The following is a 24,901-nucleotide window of genomic DNA, read 5'->3' on the forward strand; positions in this document are numbered from 1 at the left end:
CAAACACACTCACGGAGAATTTACCGGAATCCCACAGAAAATTTAGACTGCAGGCAAATACCCCACATTCCTCACATGCCCCAGAAAGAAGTGTGTTTATGTGTCTCCTGTGTTTAATGTGTGTGAGAAACACTGGTGATGTACGGTTTGGTCATTGCTAAACGAGTGAGGTCACAGAGTCGGACTGTGTGTCCAGCTCAATTGAGGTCACAAGCTTCATAATTTTCTTCATAGCATGCCCATGTGTGACTCTATTTTGTGGTCAGGTTGTCTTGGTCTTGTGTGTGTGTGTGGATGTGTGTATTTCTTGTTATCTACATAAGCTGGCGACTGCGTTGGAGACAGTAGTCGACGGCGTTTAAGCCTGGAAGCTGTAAAACTGTCTGACAAAGCATGCATGCCATTAGAGACATGCACATACCAAAGACTGTTGCCCTGCAGCACACACACTCACACAAACACGTAAAAATGCAAAATGCAATCCACTGACATGACCTCTTGTGCCTGCTATTTATCTGAGCAATGTGTGTTTATGCAGGTGTCACACACACAGTCACACCGTCTCCACTTGCTCACTTGTAAACAAAACAGGAATTTCAGTGCTTTCTTGTCAGCTCCCAAAACATGTTTCATTGGGAGAGACAAGCATGAAGATAAACATTAACATTTACAGATTAACGGCCTCACTGTAGTTTCTGAACGTACTGATCGTCTCCTTTTTCAGTGGTTCCCAACCTAAGGTCAGAGCCCACACAAGGGGTCAGAAGATAAATCAGGGAGGTCATGAAACACATAGAAGAATGAGAAAGAAAAGGTTCTGGTTATTTCCCCTCCTCAGGCCTTTGGTGCTCATCAGCTCTTCAATTATTTGTGGGCGCTGTGCTTCACATTGCATTAGAAGAAGCAAAAGTAAGTTCAAGAACTGTTGAATGTATGACAAAATTCGGGTAAATTGCGAAACGCAAGCACAGCCAGAAGCAGAAACTCAGGGGAGAGCAGTTTGAATTAAAGGCTTTACTCTCCTGGAGTCCATGCTCAATGAACATGTCTAACAAACTGTCAGAATTAGGAAAATTATTCAGAAGGAAAGCTGGAAGACAGGTGACTTGAATACAGGATTCAAAAGTTGGGATTATACAGGCTAAAGAAACACAGATCATTTAAACAGTGAAAGTGAAATAAATGTAAAAACAAAAAGAAAGTTAATCAAAAGTATACACAAAACACTGGAAAAAACACAACTGTATGTTTATGTGCACAGTTTGCATGGAATGCATAAAGGATAAACAGAGACTCCTCGCACCTGCAAGAGAATCTAAAAAATATATAAGAATGAAGTCTTTTTAAGATGTGCATCCTGTTACGTGTCTGCTATAGAACAAACTGGGGAGTTAGCACATTTTGTGTGTACTCTCTGCAAGTATACACCCTGACTTTATACAATAAAAAAATGGCATATTATCAGTAGTTAGTATGGAACTAGGACACAGCATTAGCTGGAAAGCTCTAAAATGAATGCAGGCCTCAGGGGGAAAGATAGAGAATCTGAGGCTCTGGAAAGTGTCACGGCATTTGATACAAACTGAGTTTGTTGTGTTTGGAATTTTTCGGATGTATATTTCATGATATTTCTGCTTTATTCTGCTTGTTGGAGAGTTTGTGTATTAATAACAGAGGAGACATGTAGGTTGAAGACTTGAAACCATGCTTCTGATCCCAGACAAGCATACACTGAGTCCATGAATGAAGTGAAAAAAGAAGTCACGTCCAACGTTGGCTTATATTTCCGGTGTCTCAAACGTCTGCACAATGAAAAAGCATCTTCTGTTCAACAGTAGCTCTGCAGTTTAGTAACTGCTGAACACAGCCCTACACTTGTATTTTTGGCCTAAATAAACACCCATGGGAGTCTTTTTCTTTGGGACATGCTGCTGCTGTCCTCATAGCGTGAAGAATTAGTGTTTGAAATCCAAACTGCAAGGAGCTGGGAGGCTTGCACAAAGAAAAAGTATAATCCGCCACGAGAGAAAGAGTCCACGGTTCAGGTTCTTATGTAGATTACTTTGAGTATTTGAAGGATTTAATCAGGGGCCGACGATGCTGCAGTGTCTCGGTTTTTTTTTTTGCCCTCCGCTGTGTCGTCTACCTCACTAATCTGTAAAATCTGAAGACACTCTATCACTCACAGCACCAGGACATACAGGTACAGACTAACAAGTGTGAGCACGCACACACATACACACAAACACAGATATGCAGATGCACAGATCTCCTCGCCCACTCATGCTTTCCCGTTCGTGTGAGGCTGACTCCCCAGGGTGGTGTCAGCGCCCTGACTGATGAAAACACAGCAGCGATGGCGGTGTCAATGCTATAAAACAAAGGCTGCAGTGTAGATGAGCTGCCAGCCGTACCTCCAGTGATGGATTTCACCAAGAGCACATTTGCTGCTGAAAACAGACCGTTTAGTCTCCCTGCTGTTTTCTTTCTGACCCTCAAAGCACTCTTAATTCTCCCACTTCTTCCTTGTTCTCTTGCTTCCTCTCTCACAGCTAGAGCGGTATCTGACTCTGAATTTGTAAGTCGAGTCTGTCTTGGCCGTTCCACCCCAAAGCTCAACTATTGGTTCCTTTGTTCAGCCCAGATTCAATGAAGTCTAATACAACCCACACAAGACTATTGTTTTACCTGCCGACACACTTAACCAGGCTTATATAAGTCTCTGATGCCAATTGGACATTATAAAGTTCTAGGTGAAACTTAGTGAACTTTGTAAATGTCACATTATCAATGCATTGGGTTTTGGTTACTTGACAAGAAACAGGAAAAATCGGAAGTTTGAAACTCAGGTAGAAGCCTCTAAATGACAAATGTATTTCATATTAAAGCGTTTTAAACAGTTTAGTTACCAGTAATTGAACCGAAAACAAAGCTGAGATACAAACCTGCTAGTTGCAGCTTAGGTTACTGTAAGTGGTCAACAGCAGATGAGATGCAGCCTCTCATGACATGCCGTTCCCGCCAAGCATTAGAATCGCTTACTGTAAAAATGGAACTGCTCTTTTAGGCTGTTTGAATTACCTTCACCTTCATTTTGGAGTGAACAAGGTTGGAGGTAAATTCAGTCCCTGTAAAAAAATAATTTAAAAAAAATTGTTAACACTAAAGACTGAAGGAATTCAACCCATTGTTTGTGCAAATGTCCCTGCTCTGGGATGCCGACGGCTGTCAGGGTATAGCCATCAAATGCATTAAGAGACTGTGACATCACTAGACATGTGACTTGTCAAGAGTTAAAACAACATAGTCACCCAATGACATAATTACCACACTCATTATATTTTGCCAGACCTTTGTGTTTCCTGTATTGCTCCAGGGACAAACATGCAAAAAAATATCAAGCCAGCATGATTATAGCTCTGCGAACCTTTCTTTCTGATATTCATGTGCTCACCATAGAAGACAAACACCTCTTTTTTTTCTTCTTTTTTTAAGAAAAAGCAGTTTTAGTCAGTATTGATTAAGGGTCTGAAAAGGTTGGCAAGCGTCACAGCCTGCCATGCTGTTGTGTCTGCATTTTGTGTAAAATGCTCGCTGAAGAGCAGCCAAGAAACTCACACTTTTACCATTATACTGTTCATTGCTGTGTTTGGGTTTGTGTGTTTGTACAGCGAACTAATTTAAGGCAATTTTGTTCATTTTTCAATTCCACTGGGCTGTTTCCCTTGCATCATTTTGTGCCGAATGATGCAGCAAAAATCCTAAAATGTTCAGAGATTCATCTGTAAAGATGCGAGTCATGCCGTGATGTTCCTCCACACCACCTGTCTTTACACTCTTCTCTATCGATAGAGAAGAGAAGAGTGCCCTTCAGCCATCTTCAGAGTTAAATGACTCATGTTTATGACCCCTACAATGGAACACATCTGTTCCTTGCCCATCCCATGCTGTCTGTTTCACTGTTGTTGGTCTTTTCTCTCTCCTCTCTCCTCCACTTGTCTGCACACGTCTGCAGCAAACCCGCCTCAGACTGTCTTTTGTCCATTCAATATCCTTCACAGGTGACAGGGTCACAGCGAGCTCCAATATCCCTTATAGCCTCTCCAAAATAAGGGCTGTGTGTATCCAGTGAATATCTTCCACAGGTGAAAATTGTCAGATTTGTGCTTCACTTCAACAGAAATATGTTTTTTCTGTAGCTGTAATATCTGTTTAGTGTGGAGGTCATTTACAGTTTTCACCAACATGGAATAGTTTTGGATTGTGTTTTTATTCTCTGCTTTTATAACGAAACTTCACACTTCTATATTAATCAGACAGAATCATTAACAATAGCGGCTCAAATCAACAATTCAGTGTTAAGCCAGACTTGATGATGACTCAAGAGTTTCTTGGTGCAGAACGCAGCCCTCTGAGATATGCAAAATCCTCTAAACCCTGTGACTATTAATAGAAGAAGAAATATCACTAAAACAGATTATGTTCACAGCGGGGTGTCTCAGTGGAGAGTTTTCCTCCACAATCTTTAGCAGTCCCACTCAACAATGATAACACCTCCCCCCCCCTCCCAAATATCAATCTGGGTTAATATCATACAATTACAGTGCATATGTTTCATGTTGGTGTTTTGCAAAGCGACAATTATAGAAGTAGTAGAATTTGCTTCATACGATTCCCCGTTCTGTATATATGTTTACTCAGCCTTCGTAGCTGTGCAAAATGTGAATGAATGTAATTTTAAAATCTGAATGATTTGATTTTGAGGGTATTGATCCATGTGTTGGAAGTTGATTTCTGCAAAGTGTTTGAAAAACTGTTAAACACCACGATCAATACTTGGTGTAAAATGTCTCTTAAGTGTTAGCAGGCTTTGGATTATATTGAGACTCATTTGAGAGCTCACATTTGTCTTATTTTTTCTTGGCTAAGATCTATGATGGAGATACCTGTAAGGATTTAAATAACCAGACTGTGAGACTGAACCTTCGTATTGAGCCAAATGCGAGAGCTCCCGCAGCAGTCTCAACAAACTCTCAACTTGAAGAAATATACAAGATCTTACACAGGGCTTATTGTGGGACTAAACCGTGTAATTTTCTCAAGACTTCAAGAAAATGCATAAAATCTCCATTAAGTCTTGACTAGCTGTCCTTTTTCTGTAAGATGAGATATAGATAAGCTCTCATGTAGCTAAACCTAGCTAAATCAAACAATTAGCTGAATCATGCTAACGCTCCATAGAGAGAGTTGCGTGATACCTTTCTGTCTGTGTATCGTTAACAATGACTTCTTTTATATCCCATCTGATCCATGAATTTGATTTGATATGCTTCAATTTGCACTGAAGTACTCGTGACATGTTTAGTTTGCCGGAGGAAAGTTCCCGAACACTTAGCTTTCTGTGGGAGACAGAAAAAAAAGGGTTTTACAGCACATCTCCCAGCGTGAGCCGTTCAATCATAAGTTTAGTCAAGCCACTTTGAGGAGTCAATCCGTGAAGGTTTATGATAAATGGGCTGACTTTATGAATAGCGCCTCTATTTGGAGATTGCTCCATAAAACAAGCAGCCGTCCGACTGTTTTATGTTTTGTCATAAAAGCCTAAGGTCAAGTCCAAAAAGCAGATTCGTTCTCTAGTTTTTGCAGTGCACCAGTTAATCTCTTGTGACATGATGTTTATTAAGGTAGAAAATAATTGGTGTTTAACGTCTGTCTAGAAACTTCTGTGGTTGAGTTGGGTTTTTTTAACATTACCCGTGTTCTTTAGGACCAAAGAACATACACATTGTGCCCTCGATGTTTGCCGAGGAACTATTTTGGGCTTTGTCAGGACATGAAAGGAGGGTTTTATTTGTATGACTGATGTCAGCACACGCATACACACTAATGATCCCATAGTCTCTGTAAACTTTCCCTGTCGTTTGACTTCAAAAGGAGCCGCTACATGACAGCCATACCTATTGTAGCCCCACCTGTGTATGGGCGTTTCAACCCTTGCTATTAGTACAGCTGCCTGTCTATATGCAGCAGTATTTGTTCAAAGCTAAAATAGCTTTAATGGCGGTGAGTGCTCAAAGGCTGAACCATTGTCACTGATGTAATGTCTGTTGTCATCTGTTTGGCTGAACACTTTAAACCAGTAGAACCCTGAAAACACTACAAACACCATGGTGCTCCTTTATACTGCACGCATTATTTGCATTAAAATTGTTCGCATTACAAAACGATCCAAGAATAAAGGCTCTGTAATGTTAAATCTGAATAAAGCAGCGTCAGGTAATAACACACAACACACCCTGATATTAATGTGTTTCATTCAAAAATCATTATTACATTACAAATGGTTAAAAACTTTCAAAATGATTGCCTGTTTCGTTCTTGTGCTTGAGGCCCATCGATGGTCCAGCAATGACGGACTTGCAGTTGATTGGATTTGTGTGATTGTGACGTGCGTGTGTGTGTGTGTGTGTGTGTGTGTGTGTGTGTGTGTGTGTGTGTGTGTGTTTGTTTTGTTTTTAATAGACTTCCCAGTGAGCTGCCAGTTGGCTTGTCACATCACGAGGAACAACATTTGGCAATCGTGACTCAGGCAGGATAGAAACAAAACACTTCTTGGCACTTTCCCGCGGTTTAACAATTAAAGGCGCACAATGACACATGAACACACAAACAAACACTCATACACACACGCAAGCTGTTCGTCGCTCTTTCTTTTCTCTTAAACATACACATTTGCATTTATTCACAAATGCAGCGTACCCGACCATCGGTGCGAGCTCCCAATACGCTTTTACTTCAAGCATGAAGCGGGGGAACCATGAGAAGGGGAAAAGTGTCATTGATGTGTAAATTCACTATAAATAATTCCCCTCCCGCCTCACCCAGAAGTCTGTCCTCCAGATGCGTGTTTGCTGCTGATTCTTTCAGCTTCCGCCATACCTCCATCCTCCTCTTCCTGTATCCTCCCAGCATCATTACTTATGAAGCACAGTAATGAAACTCTGTCGTCAGTGTTTTCTGAAGCACCGTCCCTCCCTCCTTCACTCTGCTATGCGCATGTTGGAGGGAGTATCCGGCCATAATGGAAAATGAAAGCAGGGTTGTGGCCTTTACACACTACACACGGTGTGAAAAACAGGAGAAGTGGAGGAGTCCTCGGCCTGCTCGGCTCTATATTTGTAGGCAGAAAACCTGATTTCAGATCAGTCACGCTAGACTTGCAGCAGACACCTACTGCATGCAGAGAGTGAGCTTCTCCGTCTTACTTCTTCTCGAGCAGAATGTATACTGTGTTTTATATTTCTGTCTGCATGTGCCTCTGCTGTCTCCTCCTGGCTCTATTGATATTCCCCATCGAACACACAGAAAGGGAGTGTTGTTTATCCAAACTGCAGAATAGGCTTGGCCTAATATCTCGAACTCTTGTTGCTTTCCTCAATGAAAACTGCAGGTGTGCTGAAAATATCACCTTGAGAAATCCAGAGGAACTTTTTGTGCATACTCTGTGACAGATGTGCATATGTGGGAAACGACATTGCTTCTTGTGCGAGGTGGGGTGGGGGGTCAGTATGTTAGCATGATGTTGAAAAAAATCAATTTCTTGCGTCAGTCCAGCGATCCTTTTTGAATTTTCAAATACATTCAAGCGAGTTAGTCTGACTAAAATCGCCACCTACTGGAGCAGACATGCTTTCATCAGTAAATTGGTTTTATCGTTAGTTCAAGGACTGTATACGAAAGGCTTTGACAGGCTACCATAGCTTAATTTACTGTGGGTAAACATACTGAGTGGGTTGAACTGGACCTTAGCTTGGCTATTAGGGGAAACGCTGATAAGTACGCTTAGTGAGCTTCATACCCAGGAAGAACACCCAGAGGCTAGAAACGTCAATGTGCATGTGAAGGAATTCTCATTGAGGTGAATGGTTTATCATCAGCATCCAGGTCTGTGATGATGATGATGATACATCATTTGCAAACAGGGTATGATTCAACTATTAGAAGACCAGAAGGAGCTACAATTATCCAACAGTCATGGTCGTGGACCTTTTTCATCAATAATAACAGTCAGATAAGTTTGTGAAATAGTTGCAGGTTGCGATTTTAGGAAACTTTTTGGTTAAGTATAATAAAAAAAGAAATTGGTAGAAGATGACACAATATCTTCTTAAATAACTCAACAACAACTTTAGCTCTCACTCAGGACATGTGACCTTGGCCTCAAATTCCTGCATTACTTTGATTGCAGTATCCACCCAAACTATTCCTGACAAGTTTTTCCTCTGTCTTTGTTTTTTGTTTCCCGTCACGAGCGGGAAGTGAATGGCTTGACTCTAAAACAAGAAGCACACCTCAGACACTAATCTGTTGCCATAAACTGAACTGACTGGCTGGGTGCTTCTTATTTACTGTAAAGCATCACAGAGAGTGCAAGTATGGAATCAAGAACTTTATTTTGACATATTTGCAAAGCAGGGACTGTAAATAATGCAGGACTGGAGTTGGCTGATGATAAACTTTAGTGGTGCAATTTCTCCTAGAAACATGCAATTAATCCAATAACCAGAAATTCTTTGACATGCAGTAAGACTGTTCCTTTTTTCAGCCCAGGTCCCTGAGGCTGTTACCAAATTATCAACCAAGATTTTTTTTTTTTCTTTTCTATTTGTTTGCGGTTGAGTGTTAGCCAGTTAAGGCTACCGTCTTGGCAAACACAACACAGACATCGAAAATCTTTCCAAATCAAATAAACACTGTCGAATGTCCCGAGCTGTCTTTCTCTGTCTTTTCTAAAATTTGGCCCAGCCTCCATCCGCGTTGTGACCTCTCTCTCCATCTTCGTCCTCCTCGTCTCCGTCTTGTTATGAGGAGGCAGGCGGGTCGCTGACTTCTCTATCGTGTTCCTGCGCTGCTGTGCTTTTAGCCTAATGGACGGACAGCTGTGCTCCCATTTCTATATATAACTAACACAACCCCACATGATGAAGTCTGTCACACCCTCTCTCCAGCTACTACAGAGATGACCGCTGTGTTACTGCCCGAGGAGCTCTATATATGTGTGTGTGTGTGTGTGTTTTTTAGATTGTGTGCTCATGTAGTGATAAGACCTGAATACCCCAAATTTAATCTGTAACCTTTTTGTGCTCACATCCCAGGGGCTTTTAGTAGCTCATATATTCTGTTTTATTTAATCTGTGTTAGTTAAACATTTACAAAATGTGTTCTAGAGAACAACTAAAGCCACATTAAACAGATTAAGTGAAAGGCACTCTGATAAGCCTGGCTCGAACTACTTAATAAATGGTATTTAAAGTAGTTTTAATCTGCACAAAAACCCTATTTTTTTTAATGAAATGGATGCAGGTAAGAGACGAAGATTTTTAAAGATTTTCAACTGTTTTTTTAAGGTTGAGATGGCAGGAAGGAAACATAGTTCTCTGTCCTCTGACTCTTTTATTGAGACATTCACAGGCATTAAAAAGTTATTTCGCCCTGTCTGCCCTGCGTCATCAAATGAACACGATTAAGGATACAAATCCCCCTCTTACTGTATGTACTTTTAATATTTACACGCTCCGTATATGTGTGTGTTTGTGTGTGCTAATGCAGGATGGAGGTATAAGTAACAGTGTTAAAGGATCAGCTGCTGGTGGGGTCATATCCGTACAGATTAGAGAGCTTAGTCCTCCCGTCTCTCCGTAATTAACGACAGCGAGAGAAACAGATAAAGACAAAGACTCAGAGTGAGAGAGGAGAGTAAGTACGCATGGAGAGTGGTGTTACAAAAAAGGAAACGCACAAACAGGAACACACTCAGCAGCCGAGAGATTGTCTGTAATGACAGGGTGCACGGCGGTCGGTGTATTTGTGTACATGTTGAGCGTGTGTGCAGCCGAGCAGTGAGTCCAGAAACAACAGCAGATAGGATATAAAAGGGTTGGACTGGTTATGTGGTTTATCTCGCACAGTTCAGGACCTTTAGATTGACCACATGGATGATGACTGAAGGACGACAGGAAAAGCAGCCACATGGAGATTTAAATTCAGCAGACACACATGTAGCCTATATCTAATCCGGCAGGACTAGTGTGCTCTAATCCTGTGTGTATTAAATGGTCCTTAAATGTTTACTCAGCCTAGTGGTTAGTGCGCTCGCCTCATGTACGGAGGCCGTAGTCGTCTAAGCTGGCGACCTGAGTTCGAATCCGACCTGTGGCTCCTTCTCCGCACGTCATTCCACTTTCTCTCTCCTTGATTTCTCACTCTAAATAAATAAATGGGACTCATAAGTAGCTCATTACTCACTGTAATACATTTTTGTGTAATGTGTGACTACAATGCTTCGCTTTTTGTGGATTACTGCTCTCCAGGGCTCTGGGTTTCTTCCCAGACTTCTAAAAATGACGGTCAAAGTGATAACAAAGGATGCCACACTTTGATAAGAACAGCTAGACTTAAAAACTGTTTGTGTCTTTTAGATTCGTATTTTCTTTAATGTTGAAATCGGCGCTTACAACACAGAAGTGTATTATGTATTTTTTAAAGCTCCCATGAGGATTTTTTGGCTAGTGATGAAACAGATTGGAATGAATATGCGCGCCGTTATATGACTTACAAATGCAAAAGAGACTGTCAGTATAAATACTGTTGATTTCTACACGGTCGTCGTTACAAGTGGAGGGTAGGTTGAGGCAATCAACAGCCTTTTTATTAAATTGGTCCACACTCGTGTTTCACAATTAACATTTGAATCAAATGAGGATAATTTTTTGCTGTTAAGAACACTACAGACACGTGTAATGAAAAGATTTAGCAAAGGCATTAACTGTTACACTTTGTCCACAGGGGGCGCCAATGTTGACAATGCCTGGAAATTCCTCAAAAGAGTTTAACTAAAAAAAAAGTATAATTTTCAGATATCTTTTTCGAAAAAGATTTATAGAGTGAGAACATTTTATGGTATAATAAAACAAGAAGTATGTGGTTATTACAGGATGGAAAAGTTTATATCTAGTCAAATTGTGATTTTAAGTTGTTGTTTTTTTTTTTTACTCTTTTAGATTCAGAGCTTTGGAAAACATGAATTTTAACAGCCATTTTTTGTAACAACAAAACAAACAGAAAATTCTGGCAGTTTGTCTGTAGCTGAAATGAACCTCATCCTTCATCCAGTGAACCCTGAGATCCCTTGCCTGTTTTCAGGTCTCTAGTTTTAGATGACAGAACATGGATGACGTTACCAGTGTTACTTTGACAACAGATGAATCCAAACTGTGGTAGCATCGGAGCATCATGTGAGTCAGCATGTTGTGAATGGTGATAATAAGTGTTAATTTAAAAGGAGAAAATGTGAGAGGGTGCCAGCCTCTGCAACACTGCTTACTGTTGTATCAGATGTAGTCACACATGAAGGTGGGTTATTGGACGCCACTAATGTAATATGTCTATTTTATCTATTGTAATGTGGTAAGGCAACATTTTTATACGCCTTACGGGTTGAAAATCTCGAATTCAGTGCGTCATAGATGATACAGAAAGGAGATGCTGATTCATTATTATAAGGGAAGAGTTTAATTCTCTCTCAAAAAGACTACACCCAAATGCAAAGAGAGAAAAAAATCTCTCCCTTTTAGCCTGGCACTCGAGACCTCCACAGTAATGACTCTTGGTAACCGAGGAAGACAAAGCTGCGTGGCAGAAAATCCATTAGTGAGTCTGCTGCGAGATAGCAAAGAGACACAGAGGAATGGTGGCTTTTGATACTGTGAGGCCGACTGCTCTGGAGGCATCGCAAATAAACGCCTCATGTTTTCTTTTCTTTTTTATTGCGAGAGACTGAGAAGGCTGGAGAAGTCATCCCCGATGTGTGAACCCCGCTTGATGAGAAATATATGAAACACTACGAGGTCTAGCCCAGGTGTGTTTGTGGAAGTGAGTTTGAAGACACGAGATGAGATTTAGGGACAGGTAGTCACAATATCAGAGTTTTTCCTTTAGCAGTCAGTAAGATTCAGTTTCAAAAATTGCTTTACTGTACTGTATCAATTTTTTTAAGCTTTCTATCAATGTCAAATCTTTATACAACATTTGGCTTTTATAAATAATGAGTTGACAGATGAGAGCTTGTCTTCACATTATATACGTTATACGTTTATTTTTGATCCGATGGATGACGTCTGCTACAGCCGAGATATCCAATCACTAAATATAATCTGTGAGGTTTGAAGTGGAACACACAGCAGCTTCAGGCTAAAAACAACTTCATCACTAATAAATAACACAGGTGAAAAATTGATGTGCAACACATGAAGTAGCTTTTACTGTGCATCTAATCCAATCAAAATTAGCAAACTGTGGGACTGTCGGAGGGTTTTAAGTGTAGGTCTCAATCATGGAGCACAGAGCCTTTATAGAAAAGGTTTGATACCTTTTCAATTACACGACAGGCCATCAATCTGAAAAGTCTTGTCGAAGCTGCTTGAGTCTTTACTGGAGCTCCGGGTCTCTTTCTAAATATAAAATCCATTTAACAGTTTAGCTGTGCTGGGTTTCCATTCAAGATGTGCGGAAGTAACTGTTAAATATTTCAGAATTTCTTGCCGGCTGCCGCGAGGTCCCCACACCCCGCCCTCGGGCTGCCTCATGAAAAGGTATCAACAGTCGAGAAGTCAGAGTCAGCTCATTGAGTCAGTGGAGTATCTGTACGTCTGGTGCTTCTGTGTCATCGCACAAAAAGCAATATAAAAACAACTGAACTGTAGATTGTAAACTTCAGAGTCTTCGATAGTTAGCACGGTGTGAGCCAAGTGTTTCACTTTTCCAGAGCAGACGCATGTTAACAGACGTGCGTTAGCAGAGCGGTTTGCTAGCTTTTATCGTTTCCTTTAAAATGTGCTGATAAAATGTGCTGCTAGCTGTTTGCTAGCTTTTATCATTTCCTTTAAAATGTGCTGATTTCGAGGTGCTTCGATGCCTATGTTCCCACAAAAGGTTTACCAAGAGCAGACTCGTCACAGAGGTCTTCTTCTCTCCCAAAACTTAAAGACAACGTTTATAAAACTGGTAAAAACACCTAAAAATACTGAGAATCAGAAACTCTAGCACTCATTCAAGCAGCTAGTTTTGCTACGAGACAAATGTTGCTTAATTAACCTCAGCTCATTTGCTAACGAAAATCCTTCACTTACTGAAGTTATATGGTGAAAGTTAAACACCTAGAAATAAGATAACTCTGAATGTTTCATTACATGTTTCAACAGCTAGCATGTGTGGCACAACACAAGACTAAAACAGGTGTTTCAAGTAGCGTTAAGCTGGAGCAACCACAGAAGCATCAACGCTTTGTGTCATGTAGCTTGTATGATTGGACTATTGACGTTCTGATTGGGGTGCAGCTTGCTCCGTCCTTTTTTCCCCTCCTTTTGGTTTACTTAGATATTTTAAAGCCCTTCTGTTTCTTCTTGATTTTGTTGTCAGTTTTGTCAAGACGTTTTAGTTTTTGTGATAGCGACAAAGCATCACCATCAAGGTGCTGCAAGATAAGGAAGAGGATGAGGAATGAGAGGAAGATGAATAAAAAAGAATTATTGAAGGATGCGGCTTATCTGTCCATCTGCTACTAAGACTGGGGCGTAACTCTGTGTGTGTAATGTGTGTGTGTGTGTGTGTGTGTCTAGTAGAGACAGTTTCTTATATAAAACAGCTGCAGGAGAGGATTTAACATCTGGATACTCCTACTTTTTCTCTTCTTGATTTTATTCATCTCACACAAATATAAAACACAAGTCCATTTTCATTCTCTCTGCTTGGAGATTAGCAAAAGGAGAGGAAAGAAGGGAGAAGGAGAGAAAACAAAAAAGAGGAGAAAAGTGAAGATTACAGACGTTCTCGAAGACGAGCATGAACACTCTCCCTCCCTCTTTCGGTTTCTGTCTCTGTGTGTTTAATGTAAGTGGATACTGGAAGACCTCATTCCTTTGCGTACTGAAACCTGAACTGTCTATTTAGGCTCCTGGCTTTCGTTCTGTCTGTCTTTACTCTTCCAAAAAAACTGCGTCTTTTATGACTTTTCCCTTTCAGTACCCTCTAATTCTTACATTTTTCTTCCCATTCTTTAAATTTGCTTTTCTTTTCTTTTTTCCAAAGAAAACACAGCAGTCATATGTTTTTGACCCTCCTGACTCTGCCTCAGTCTGCTGCCGTGTTCATTGTGATGCCGCGTTCAACTCAGCGTCTGACCCATTGCCTGCAGTCAGATCTGCAGTTCTGTGACTTTTTCTCCTTCAATCCTCCGTTTCGCATGAATCCCAGGGGCTGAAGCAGCAGCTGGCGACATACATGCATATTTCTCTCCATGTCTTTCTTTTATCCTTTTTTCAATCTCCCCTTTATCCTCCACCCTCTCATCATCTTCTGCTTAAAACAATCTCTTTGTCCTCCCTCAGTCTCACTCAGTGTCCACAATTCATACTTCCTTTGTCTTCAGACAAAGATAGTGAAGGCAGCTCTTCATTTAATAGAAATGAAAGTGCTGCTCTTTTTTGGTTGGTTGGTTGCAGGTGAGGCTACATCCTGTCAGTATTGCTGCCTCATGGCCCTAAAGTATCATATTACTAACTCACTGATAAAAGCACGAGACAAATAACCCTTATGAATGCAGTGCAGGAGGCTTTATACCCCTTGATGTCAAGTGCTTGTTCATGTGTACAGGACGCTGGCATGTGGGACTGAAGCCTGCAGGGAGGACTGTGCATGGCAGAGGAGAGTTCAAGTGAGGCTGAGGGGACGTGGATTGGGAAATAGCCACAAAAACTGGAGGATACGTTTACAGTAGTCAGGTCAGGATGGGATGAAGGGATGAGTCCGCATACGGCAGCAGTGGAGGACAAAGATAGCTTGAGAAGGTTTTTGCTCTTCAGTTTTCTTTCATCAAGTGAATAAAGAACGGACAGTGAAAGACCTCGCCTCAAGTTCAGATGTAACATATAAAGCTCCCCCTGCTCACTGGCTCCAGTGTAGGCCATACACCTGCTAACAGATAAAACAAGGGTCAAAATGCACGGCAGCAAGAGAATACGTAACAAACACCAACAACAAGAGTCATTGAACTTCCATAATCGCGAGTGTCTGCTTCAACCCACAACAAGAGTCTGTGGACTGTACCAACTGCATACTTGACTTTTAAATGGTTTTACGTCAGCGGAAGTGGCGTGACATCAAAAACCACAGCTATTCCAGCCGATCCCTACTGCGTAGACTCTGGATCCAAATTTGCAATATGCCAGCTCCCATCACAGGGTTATTTTGGCTTCATGCTGATCAACACGAGGGGGCTGAGGCAAGCTGTCCGTTTATATACAGTCTGTGGTTTCTACAATTTCATTTGCCGTGTTTGAACGTGAGATCACACAGTGTTCTTCCCGCCTGATATCCTTTTTCCTAAAATGACAAGGAACTGGAAACGACTTTTAATGCGAGAACAAAAAAAGCATGTATTGGAATTATATTTTGCTTCTGCTGTACGAAGAAAACTATTGTCTTATAAAAATCATTTTTAGGTCACATTTAGAAAAGAGGTGACAGGCAGTTTGGGTAAAGCGAGTCAGAATGGCAAAGTAAACAAAAAATGACACTGGAGAAGTTTTAATCTTGTTTATTGTATGTATAGAATACCAAACCCTTAACCATATGACATTCATAGAAGCCTGATCCAATGAAAGCGTTCTTGTGGAGATGCTTCTGCCTCAAAATGTACCCAGGATAGAGTCGTTGAATACCTGGAATTTTTAAGACTGAATAAAGAACAATAAAGTCCAGCACATCATGACAAGCAAACTTCCATTTTACTGGAGGCAGTATCTGATCAAGAGCATTAGTGAAGCTTATAACTCTGACCATGCATTACCAGAGTATTGAACGTGGTTGTGTGTGCTGACATTACAAGACAGGCCCTGCTGTCTTTCAGGGCTTGTTCTGCTCGATGAGCTCGACATGAGGATGAAAAGTATTGACAGTAGACTGTTAGTGCTGTGGCGGCTAATCCATAACAGCGGCCAGCCACACACTTTTTGTGTTCACAAGCAGGAACGAGCGCACACACACACACACACACATTCACACACGCTCTCTATTGACACCTGACCTTTACAGGAAGTGGAGCAGAGATCAACTGACCAGAAGCCGCTGTCAATCAAAGAAGCATCCACCCTTTCTCCCCTCCCCCTGCCCCTCCCAGCCTTCGTTTCCCTGCTTTCATTCAATCAATACAAGAGGAATAAGTGTACATTACATAGAAAGGAAGGAAACATTGAGTAGGGAGCTGATTTTTAATTTTTTTTTTAAATGTAGATACAAATTGAAATCATATATCGGAGGATCAAGTCTGACGGAGGGGGTTGGTAGGTAACCAAGAGTTTAGAAGGTCAGAAAGGAGCAGATTTTCTTATCAGGCAACCACACACACACAAGCTCTATCACCAACTCAGAATGGTGCCGTCTTAGTAAACATAGCTTTAAGCCCAATGCCTTGACATGAAGAGAAAACCCTGGCTGTGCTGAGTGTGAGTGTGTGTGTGTGTGTGTGTGTGTGTGTGTGTGTGTGTGTGTGTGTGTGTGTGTGTGTGTGTGTGTGTGTGTGTGTGGATTTGGGGTGGACCTCTGTGGCCTGTGCCTCTATTTGTGTCTCTGTGAGGCAAAAAACACTAAAAGAGCCAGCAATGTAATGGCATCAGTCTTATATGTGCATGTGTGTGTGTGTGTGTGTGCGTGTGTGTGTGTGTTAGTGTGTTCACACTACCCAATCAACTTCTCTTATCATTCTACATAGATTGACTCCATGTTGGATATTATTTAACCATATCTGTTCCCCAGGGAGCAAGGGAGGGATCGGTAGAAGGTGATAGGAAGCAGTGTGTGCATAGACAGTGGGTACACACACACACGCAAAAACACACACAAGTACACACAGCAGTGCTGACATATACACAATCAGGATCTTTCATCAAAACACAGAAACGCTCAATATGCAATCAAGAGCGTAGAAATGAGATGTAAATGTATTCAAAGAACCCCTGGTGTTTGGTGCATCATGCTTCTCCAGATTTTACACATGCACAAAACAAAAGAGACACTTGATTGATTTTAAAGGTGAAACATAATCTAACTTTTAAAAAGTAAGACATGTTTGCTCATATTCTTTAATCTATAAATATCATATCTGTCATTCATAGTGATGTGCACATTTACTCGATTAAACAGTTGAATGTCCCTTTCCTAGTTGGCACTAGAATTACATTGAATGATCATTAATATTATTATATGTTGGGCCTTAATGCCATTAAAATGTTTTGCTCAAACTGCTACACCGCCACCAGCCACTAGTCGGGGCTGTAGCCACGAACTGGCTGTAGCTCCAGTTAATGGGCCTGCTTTCCCAGCTCTTCTACCTGGATGTAAACAGGCACAGTGAAGAGAGAGTATCTCGGACTGGCAGTATTTTGTTATAGAAAAATTGAAAATTAAAACCGGAGCTATGTGTAACCACATTCAGCTGGAGCGTGTCGTGGATGTTTACCTAGCACCGCTAATGTTAGCAACACTCAGCAGACCGAATGACATTGTCTACCCACAGACAATTTTAAATAGTTTTCAGAGTGTTTGTTTCACCTTTGGAATGGTTGTTTAGTCTGAATTAAAGTTTCTGTTTAACCGACGACGAGATGAGTCAACCAGAACCTCCCTAGGTTGTTTTTTTTAAGTGACTTACAGTCAACAAATACATCCTGTAAACAAAACAGGGGCCTTCTTTTATCTACATGCACGTCTTTCAGGTCAAACGAGTTTTTGAGTCGTGCTGTGGACTGTAAACCAAAAAAAAGGAGCTTTAGAAACAGCCCGTCGCTAACGTTGTCAACCTGACGTTTGGTGCTTTGGAGGTAGTGTGCAGTTGGTTTAATGGCGTGCTTTACAAATATCAACTGATGTGTTGGGGAAAAAGTGCTGAAGACAGCGAACCAAAACAGCGAAGTTGTGGACTGTAAAACAAAAACAACCATCTGAAAGATGCTAAAATGCTTTTCGGTTTAGATTTCAGAAGAATTACAGAGATACGCGATCGTTCAGAGTGGATATGTGAATAGCAGTGACCTCCTTTAGCTGTACAAGATCATTTTATCATAGCAGCATTAACTGAAAGGATTAGCTGCTTCTTATAAATGTGAAATTGAATATCACTGAATAGAAGTCTTATAAAAACAAGGGGTTTAAAGATGCCGCTATAGCATAGTATACATTATTTTTTTGCTTACACATTAAACCCGTTGTATCCCTTTAAAGATGAACTTTGACGCTTTAATCCAGCAGTATATCTCTTTTGTTCCATAATCTTATGTAATCCACATCCACACACTGCAGATCCCAGCACATTCACTGTGAGTGCTTCTAGACAATGATCGTGCAAACTGCCATCCAGGGTCCATCAGAGTCATTAAAAAATAACAATATTATACTGAAAGTGCACATGGACATATGTGTGTTACAGTACATATACTGTAATGCTTTCCCACATTAACGTGCAGGGAGTCTAGTACTGTACATTCCTTGCCTCGTACAATTTGAAATGAAATGCATGCAATCATTTTCACATGATTACACAGTGAGTCATTGTTATTGAGCTGGGTTTACCTACGAGCCTAACTCCATTACAGACAGAGTGGCCCAGTTATCCACTCATACTGGAAGATATTTAGTTGCTTGTATGAATTTCAGACCAAGAGATTGAGGATAGTTTGGGGACTGCAGAATGCAATTATTGGCCTTTTCCCAACCCCCCCAAAAAATACGAGATGAAATGAAAAGAGAAAGTAGTGATGAATGGATTTATAGCTTGACTTTTTTATTTAAGCCGCTATGTGGCCAAAACATTTTTGTGTGCTCATATAACCAGATTTAACATATTAACCAGCACACAGCAACCTTTCTGTCCTGTAGAAAAGCAACCAATGCATACATCATGATAGGAAAGATGCTGAGAGGTAAGGCAGAGAAGAATAAAAGAGGAGAGGAAAAAGGAGCAGACAGTCGGACACAGCAGGTCTGTTCGTTTGTTTGTGGAAACAAAGTGCTGTTAAATGATTTACCCGCTCCCTGCTTTTAAGTACAGTCCCTCATTAAAGAAGAGCAGACAGGCCGGCTAGACTGCAGGATTGCGCACAGAGCGAGTCGCGCACATGACATACACACGCAAAACTACCTCATGCATGCATAAGCTGACTCCTCGTTGTGCGTTCTAATCCACACGCTCACAAAATGCACATGCAAAAACACACAGCGACAGCAGGAACAGAGCGAGAAGTGGGTCAGGATAACCAGCTCAGTCACACTACATTTGTAATATTCAAGGGGTCCCACTGTCTCGCATTAGATACCAAACATGCAAACACACACACACAAACATGTACTGCACACACACAGACACATACGCATACAGAGAGCTGAGGAAAATATGAATGTTTCCTCACAGCTGGAAACTCCAGCAGAAACAAATATTACTTCAGCACACTGTTTTAAACCAAACCATGTGAACTCACAGAGGAGTTTTTACATTGTACAAATCTCCAAATTCATTTACTCATGCCGATCTAAATGAGTGTGTTTATGTAAATCCAGAGCTCAGAACCAGATTTGGACACTAAATCCCTCAGCAATACATTGTGTAATTCCCTTTAACCATCACTGACTGATTCATTTTGAAATGTACATGAACCCTCCACGCTAGAGATTTATATTGCTGCTGATGCACACTGATCTGAACGAGGCCCACGCACACATACACGTATGATGATAGCAAATCTCCAACAACAGGTGGAGGCATATCAGAGCATAAGCGTAGCCAACGCCAAACAAGGCCGCCTTTCAGTAAACCGACGCCTGTGTGTGTTTGTTTATTTGGCGTGTTTTGACACATTCATATTGGATTCACGCTCACATACTGACAACCTTTCACATCATGGTGTCCAGGGCTGAGTGCACCCGTGTTAAATGATGCCAACATCGGCTGTGAGCTCCATACTTTCCCATCTAGGGAGAAAGACGAGGCCTGCCTCTCGTCTCTCATGCTGGGGTTATATAAAAGACGGAGTGAGTGAGAAGATTAACGAAGGACATATTTTAGTCTGACGCTCCTTCTGCAAATAAACAAACAGAGCTGGAAGAAGAGGCAGTCCAAATACATTTGGCATACTGGACAATGTATGTTGGCAAACAGTTATTTGTTTACAAGATTCATTTGCTGTCTGTTTTTCAAGTCTTATTTCCTCTACTTTTATCTCGGTTTTGGTCTCCACCAGCTGCTAAGGCTAACATCTGGCTCCTTAGCCACATAATGCTGAATGCACCTATAGTTGTTAACTTTGTCTATTGTCCTTTGTGGGGGTTTTTTACTTTAAACAACTTGTCACAGAACAACCTTTTTTTTTTTTTTTTTTTTTTTAAATCTGTAAATACAAAACAATTAGCTAAAAGACGATAAAACGTGCCAGAATCTGCGCAGAACTTCTCGAACCTGGTCAACGCAAACAGGCCTGTGTCTTTTCACTCACGGTGCCTTACATAAATGACTCAGCTGGTGAGAAGAATCATGGCAGGCATATTTAACAATGATATGCCATCTGTAAATAATGGAACACAGAGCTCGATGCAGAAGTAACAGATGGAGGAGGAGGAAGACGAGGAGCGAGGAGGATAAGAGGCAGAATTTGTAGGGTTGTTCTCAAAGTTGGGTCGTCTGAGGCGTCCATCAATGTTCTTTTTTTTTTTTAACCTATGGTAGTTTGTAGTTAGAGCTGCTTGTTTGGAGAAGCTGGCTAGAGTGCTAACTTGGAAGCCAATCTAAATACCACTGCGGAGGCTTGGAGCCAAGCCCCCCTTTAGAATATCAATATCAGTCGAAGTTATATTGGGCTATGTTTTTTTTTATATTTCCACTGCTTCAGCTTGCTGTCAGGCAACCTCTGACTTTAGTTCTTTGCTTTTCTCAACCGTTCAAGTTCTCTGCGCGCTTCGCACTGTGCTTTTCAGATCAGCTGTTTGGGTCGGAAATCCAACTTTTTCCAAAGATTTTAAAGTTCTTGCACATGTGTTTTCAGGGTTTTTTCGAATAAAACTTTTCTTGGGAATATTGGCCCTTTACATCTGTTTCTAGTTGCACTGAACATAAACATCAAGTCTGAGAGGCTTCTCTATAAACAGAGGGCCGTGCCGCATCATGAGAAAGCTGTACACTGTGTATTGATGACTTCCCCACTTTGAATAATTTCATGTAACTCTGTGAAGGAGAAGGAGCAGAATGAAAGCAGAAGTGTACCTCTCACATAAGAGCCGGTTTGTTTCCCCCGTCTTTTTACTTCGGTGCAGTTCATCACCATGAGGCCGCTCGTCCCCTGCAGGATGAAGGCGAGCGTTGATGCAGAGGTTTCCATTTGACTTCTTTTTTTCAGGGTTTGAAATACGAGCGTGAAGTGTCGGAGCTCGCTGAGTTGAAGTATGGCAGCAGCTTGTCGGATAAGTGCGCCGAAAATGTCCTACTTTGGCAGCAGTTCAGGGCCTCTTGTCTACAGCACAAATCAATAGAGAACAGAGATTAGGGCATATTTACTTCTCGGCCCAGTGACGGATATCTTTTCCAACATACAGAAGCTGGCTGGAGCGGCGCCAACATTTCTATGGATAAAGAAAAAACTCTGGAGGATTTATTTCTGCACATTATCAGAGACATTATTGCTGAAAATGAAACGAGAAAAGCCACAAAAGTCCTGGTTTATTTTCATGTGACAGATGTTAAAACACCATATATCACGAGAAGCGTGTCGCCGCACAGAAAGGCAGTTTGTCTTGTTGATTGATGTCATTAACTCTGTTTGAGAAGTCAGAGGCGACTGTTTGTCTTTGACACACAATAGCCTAAATTATATGTCCTATACTTCCAAGGCTAAATACTTTTCTTTTTTTCCTTCTTATCAATTTGAGTTTAATGGATTTGCGTTGTTTGTGTATCCGTAAATGTTCAAGTATAGCAACATATCAACACAAAACTCCCTCCTGAGTTTGATTTCTCTTATACATTGAGCTAAAGAAATTCAATCTGGCTTAAGGAACCAGAACCAGCACGGTTCAGTCCCGGGACGGACCAACTCTGTAAATTGGTCAGGTAGCTGGAGAGGTGCCCCGTTTCATGAAGACAACCAAATAACTCAGCTTGGGTTTTGTTGTTTACTCGATATTCACTATCTCGCTATCACAACTGGTGACACACTTGCGTACGAGACTTGTTCATTTCTTGGCTCGTGGCAGTGATGTCAAATTAAAGAGTGCTTCTTAACTTGGGTGAATCACCCGATTCATTTCAAATGAATTTATTCTCACATCTGCTTACCATGAACTTTGCTCAAGGTCTGATTACGCGCACACAGTCTGACACCCAAAGTGATTTACACAGATATACTCGGCCCTGTGAATGAGTTGTGAAATAATTAGCCTTCGCTAATCGTTTCTTCTTTTTTCCCTCAGGTTTGACTACCAGGAGCTCCTCCACAACTCCACCTTCTGTCTGGTGCCTCGAGGGCGACGTCTGGGCTCCTTTCGCTTCCTCGAGTCTCTACAGGTCTGCGTCGCTTAATGCAATATAAACCTTGACGTCTTGTTAGCTATGTTGTCTCGTGACGGACATATTCATCAGTCTTCTGCTTAATATGAGTGAAGGACATATTTTCTGCTCCTCTATCGGGTGTGAATGAAGAGGGTGGGGCGATATGATTTCACTACATGATGAGCAAAGTGTCAGAACTGTTGTGAAGTTGCCTCAGATCAGCTGCATTCATGTTCAAACTGTGAATAAATAATAGCTGCGGAGGGTTTGTACCTCTGACAGCTGCTTATTAAGTCATTAATAAATCATTTAGGCTTGAAGGCAGACGAGGATGAGCTGGTGGGAGTGCCGCGGCAGCTCACATTCAAACCCCTGATGTAACACGGAGTAACACACGTGTCACATTCTATGTTTCAAAGCAGAAAAAGTGTTAGAAGCCATGTTTTCAGAGGGGTTGAAGTTGCAACCCTAACCATCATGTTTTAAAAAAAAATTGGTTTCAAGAAGCACTCATTCAGTTTGTTGTTGCATATGTGTATGCAATGTAATAACATTTGACATGTCACTTGAGTGGTTGTCTCAAATTCAGTCCTGAAAAATTCGAGAAAAATTCCAGGACCAGCTCGTTCACACGTGCACCTTTCAGACGGGAGGGTCCGCAGGAACAGTGTTGCCAACTCTTCTTCTGAAAAGTCGCTACATGCATTGCATTGATTTGTATAAAGGGCAGTTAGCGTGTAATCGTAATGGACACTGTAGGAGAAAAAATAACGCAAGACAAAAATTAAGTGAAAAAAAAAAACCCTAAATATGTTCAGAAGTACAAATGAATTTTGTTTTGTTTTTGCCATTGAAATTAGCCATCACCGTACATGAACAAACAAGTCTACGGCCATGCTGTAACATCATCACCTCCTCCTCCGAGTAAATGTTTCTGAATGTTTTCTGCTGCTGATCCAAAGTGAATGGCAGGTAAAACTCAGACATGCGGCTCACAGCTCAAACGTTTTGTCTATGTGTGAAAGCACAATTAGATTTACATTCCTTTTAAGCTTGAACACTTGAGGCGTCTCCAGCATCTATGCTGCTATCTCCACATAGTACATGGAAAAGTCATTACAGCTACATTATCCTGCATTGCAACAACACGTTCGAGTCACCAAATTACACTTTTAGAGGAAACTGCTCGATCCAGCTCGTATACAGTTCAGTCAACACGGAAACGCTCAGGAAGCACAAGGTTTATGTTCCAGAGCTTTTGTTTATGTAGTCTTTTGCTTATTGACACCTTAATGGGCACATCTGCAAGTATTCTCCATCAGGCCATTGTGTTGTGCAGAGTGGAGATTTAGCTGTAAAGCCTTTATTTGCTATTCGTTGGGCCTTTTAAACTAAAATGGGTCCATTAACACACACACACACAGGCACACACACACACAGGCACACACACACACACAGGCACACACACACACACAGGCGGTATTTAAGTCCATCAGGGAAAGTGCAAGTAGGCAAACAATGGAGAAAGTGGGAGCAGTGGAGTGAAAGAATAGTTTGAAGCAGTCAGACTGCTGCACTTTTTCTCTCCTTTCTTTGCCACCCAAGTCGACAGTCTCTCACCAGCACAGGAAGCAGTCGTGGCTGTTTTTAGATTTGCCAAACACTGAACTCTCTCGCTGCTACAAATGTTCCCTGGCTGCTCCGCTCTCTGGGGCTACTGTTTGTGTGTTTTTGTGTGTGTGTGAATGGTCCGGAAGCATCCATAGGAGTGGCAGCCTGCCCTACCACCGCTGTTGCTGCTGAATGGACAAATCCACACTCACTGGCACACTTGCCTGCACACACACACACACTCAACCCTCTCAGTGTGGCAGAAGTCAGGGTCCTGTTTTTCTCTCCTTGTTCTTTGAAGTCTTTTTCCTCCTTGAGTCGTCTCTTTTCCATTTAAAGTAGTTTTTTTTTTTGGGAGAATTTTTGGTTGTTTTTTTATTGTTTTGGTGCAGCAGTCAAGGTCCTGTTTTCCACCTGTTCCTCTTTCTCTGTCTTATCTTTAACTTTCCCTCCCTTAATCGTTTATTCATTTTCCATTCGAGGCACTTTTTGGAATTTTTCGGTCGTGTTTTTCTTTTTTCTTTCGGTGCCAGCCAGGCTAACCGAAAGAAAAAAAAAACTGGCAATTTCCAGTTGTGGTAGAAAACTATACTGCTAACTTTCCACATACACGTTTAATCTCAGCCTCCCTGTCTTTATCTCCCAATG

The 24,901-nt window shown here is 41.4% G+C and overlaps 1 protein-coding gene across 1 annotated transcript in view; it reads left to right on the top strand.

The window, feature by feature from the left end:
- Nucleotides 1-24,901, top strand: part of ext1c (exostoses (multiple) 1c) — an 87,164-nt gene that overhangs the window by 49,771 nt on the left and 12,492 nt on the right. Inside the window, exon 3 of the mRNA XM_079367853.1 lies at nt 22,564-22,657. Coding sequence (XP_079223979.1) covers nt 22,564-22,657 — 94 coding nt within the window. The remainder of the gene's footprint in view (nt 1-22,563; nt 22,658-24,901) is intronic.

The sequence above is a fragment of the Symphodus melops genome, assembly GCF_947650265.1.
Source record: "Symphodus melops genome assembly, chromosome: 18".
Classification (NCBI taxonomy): Eukaryota; Metazoa; Chordata; class Actinopteri; order Labriformes; family Labridae; genus Symphodus; species Symphodus melops.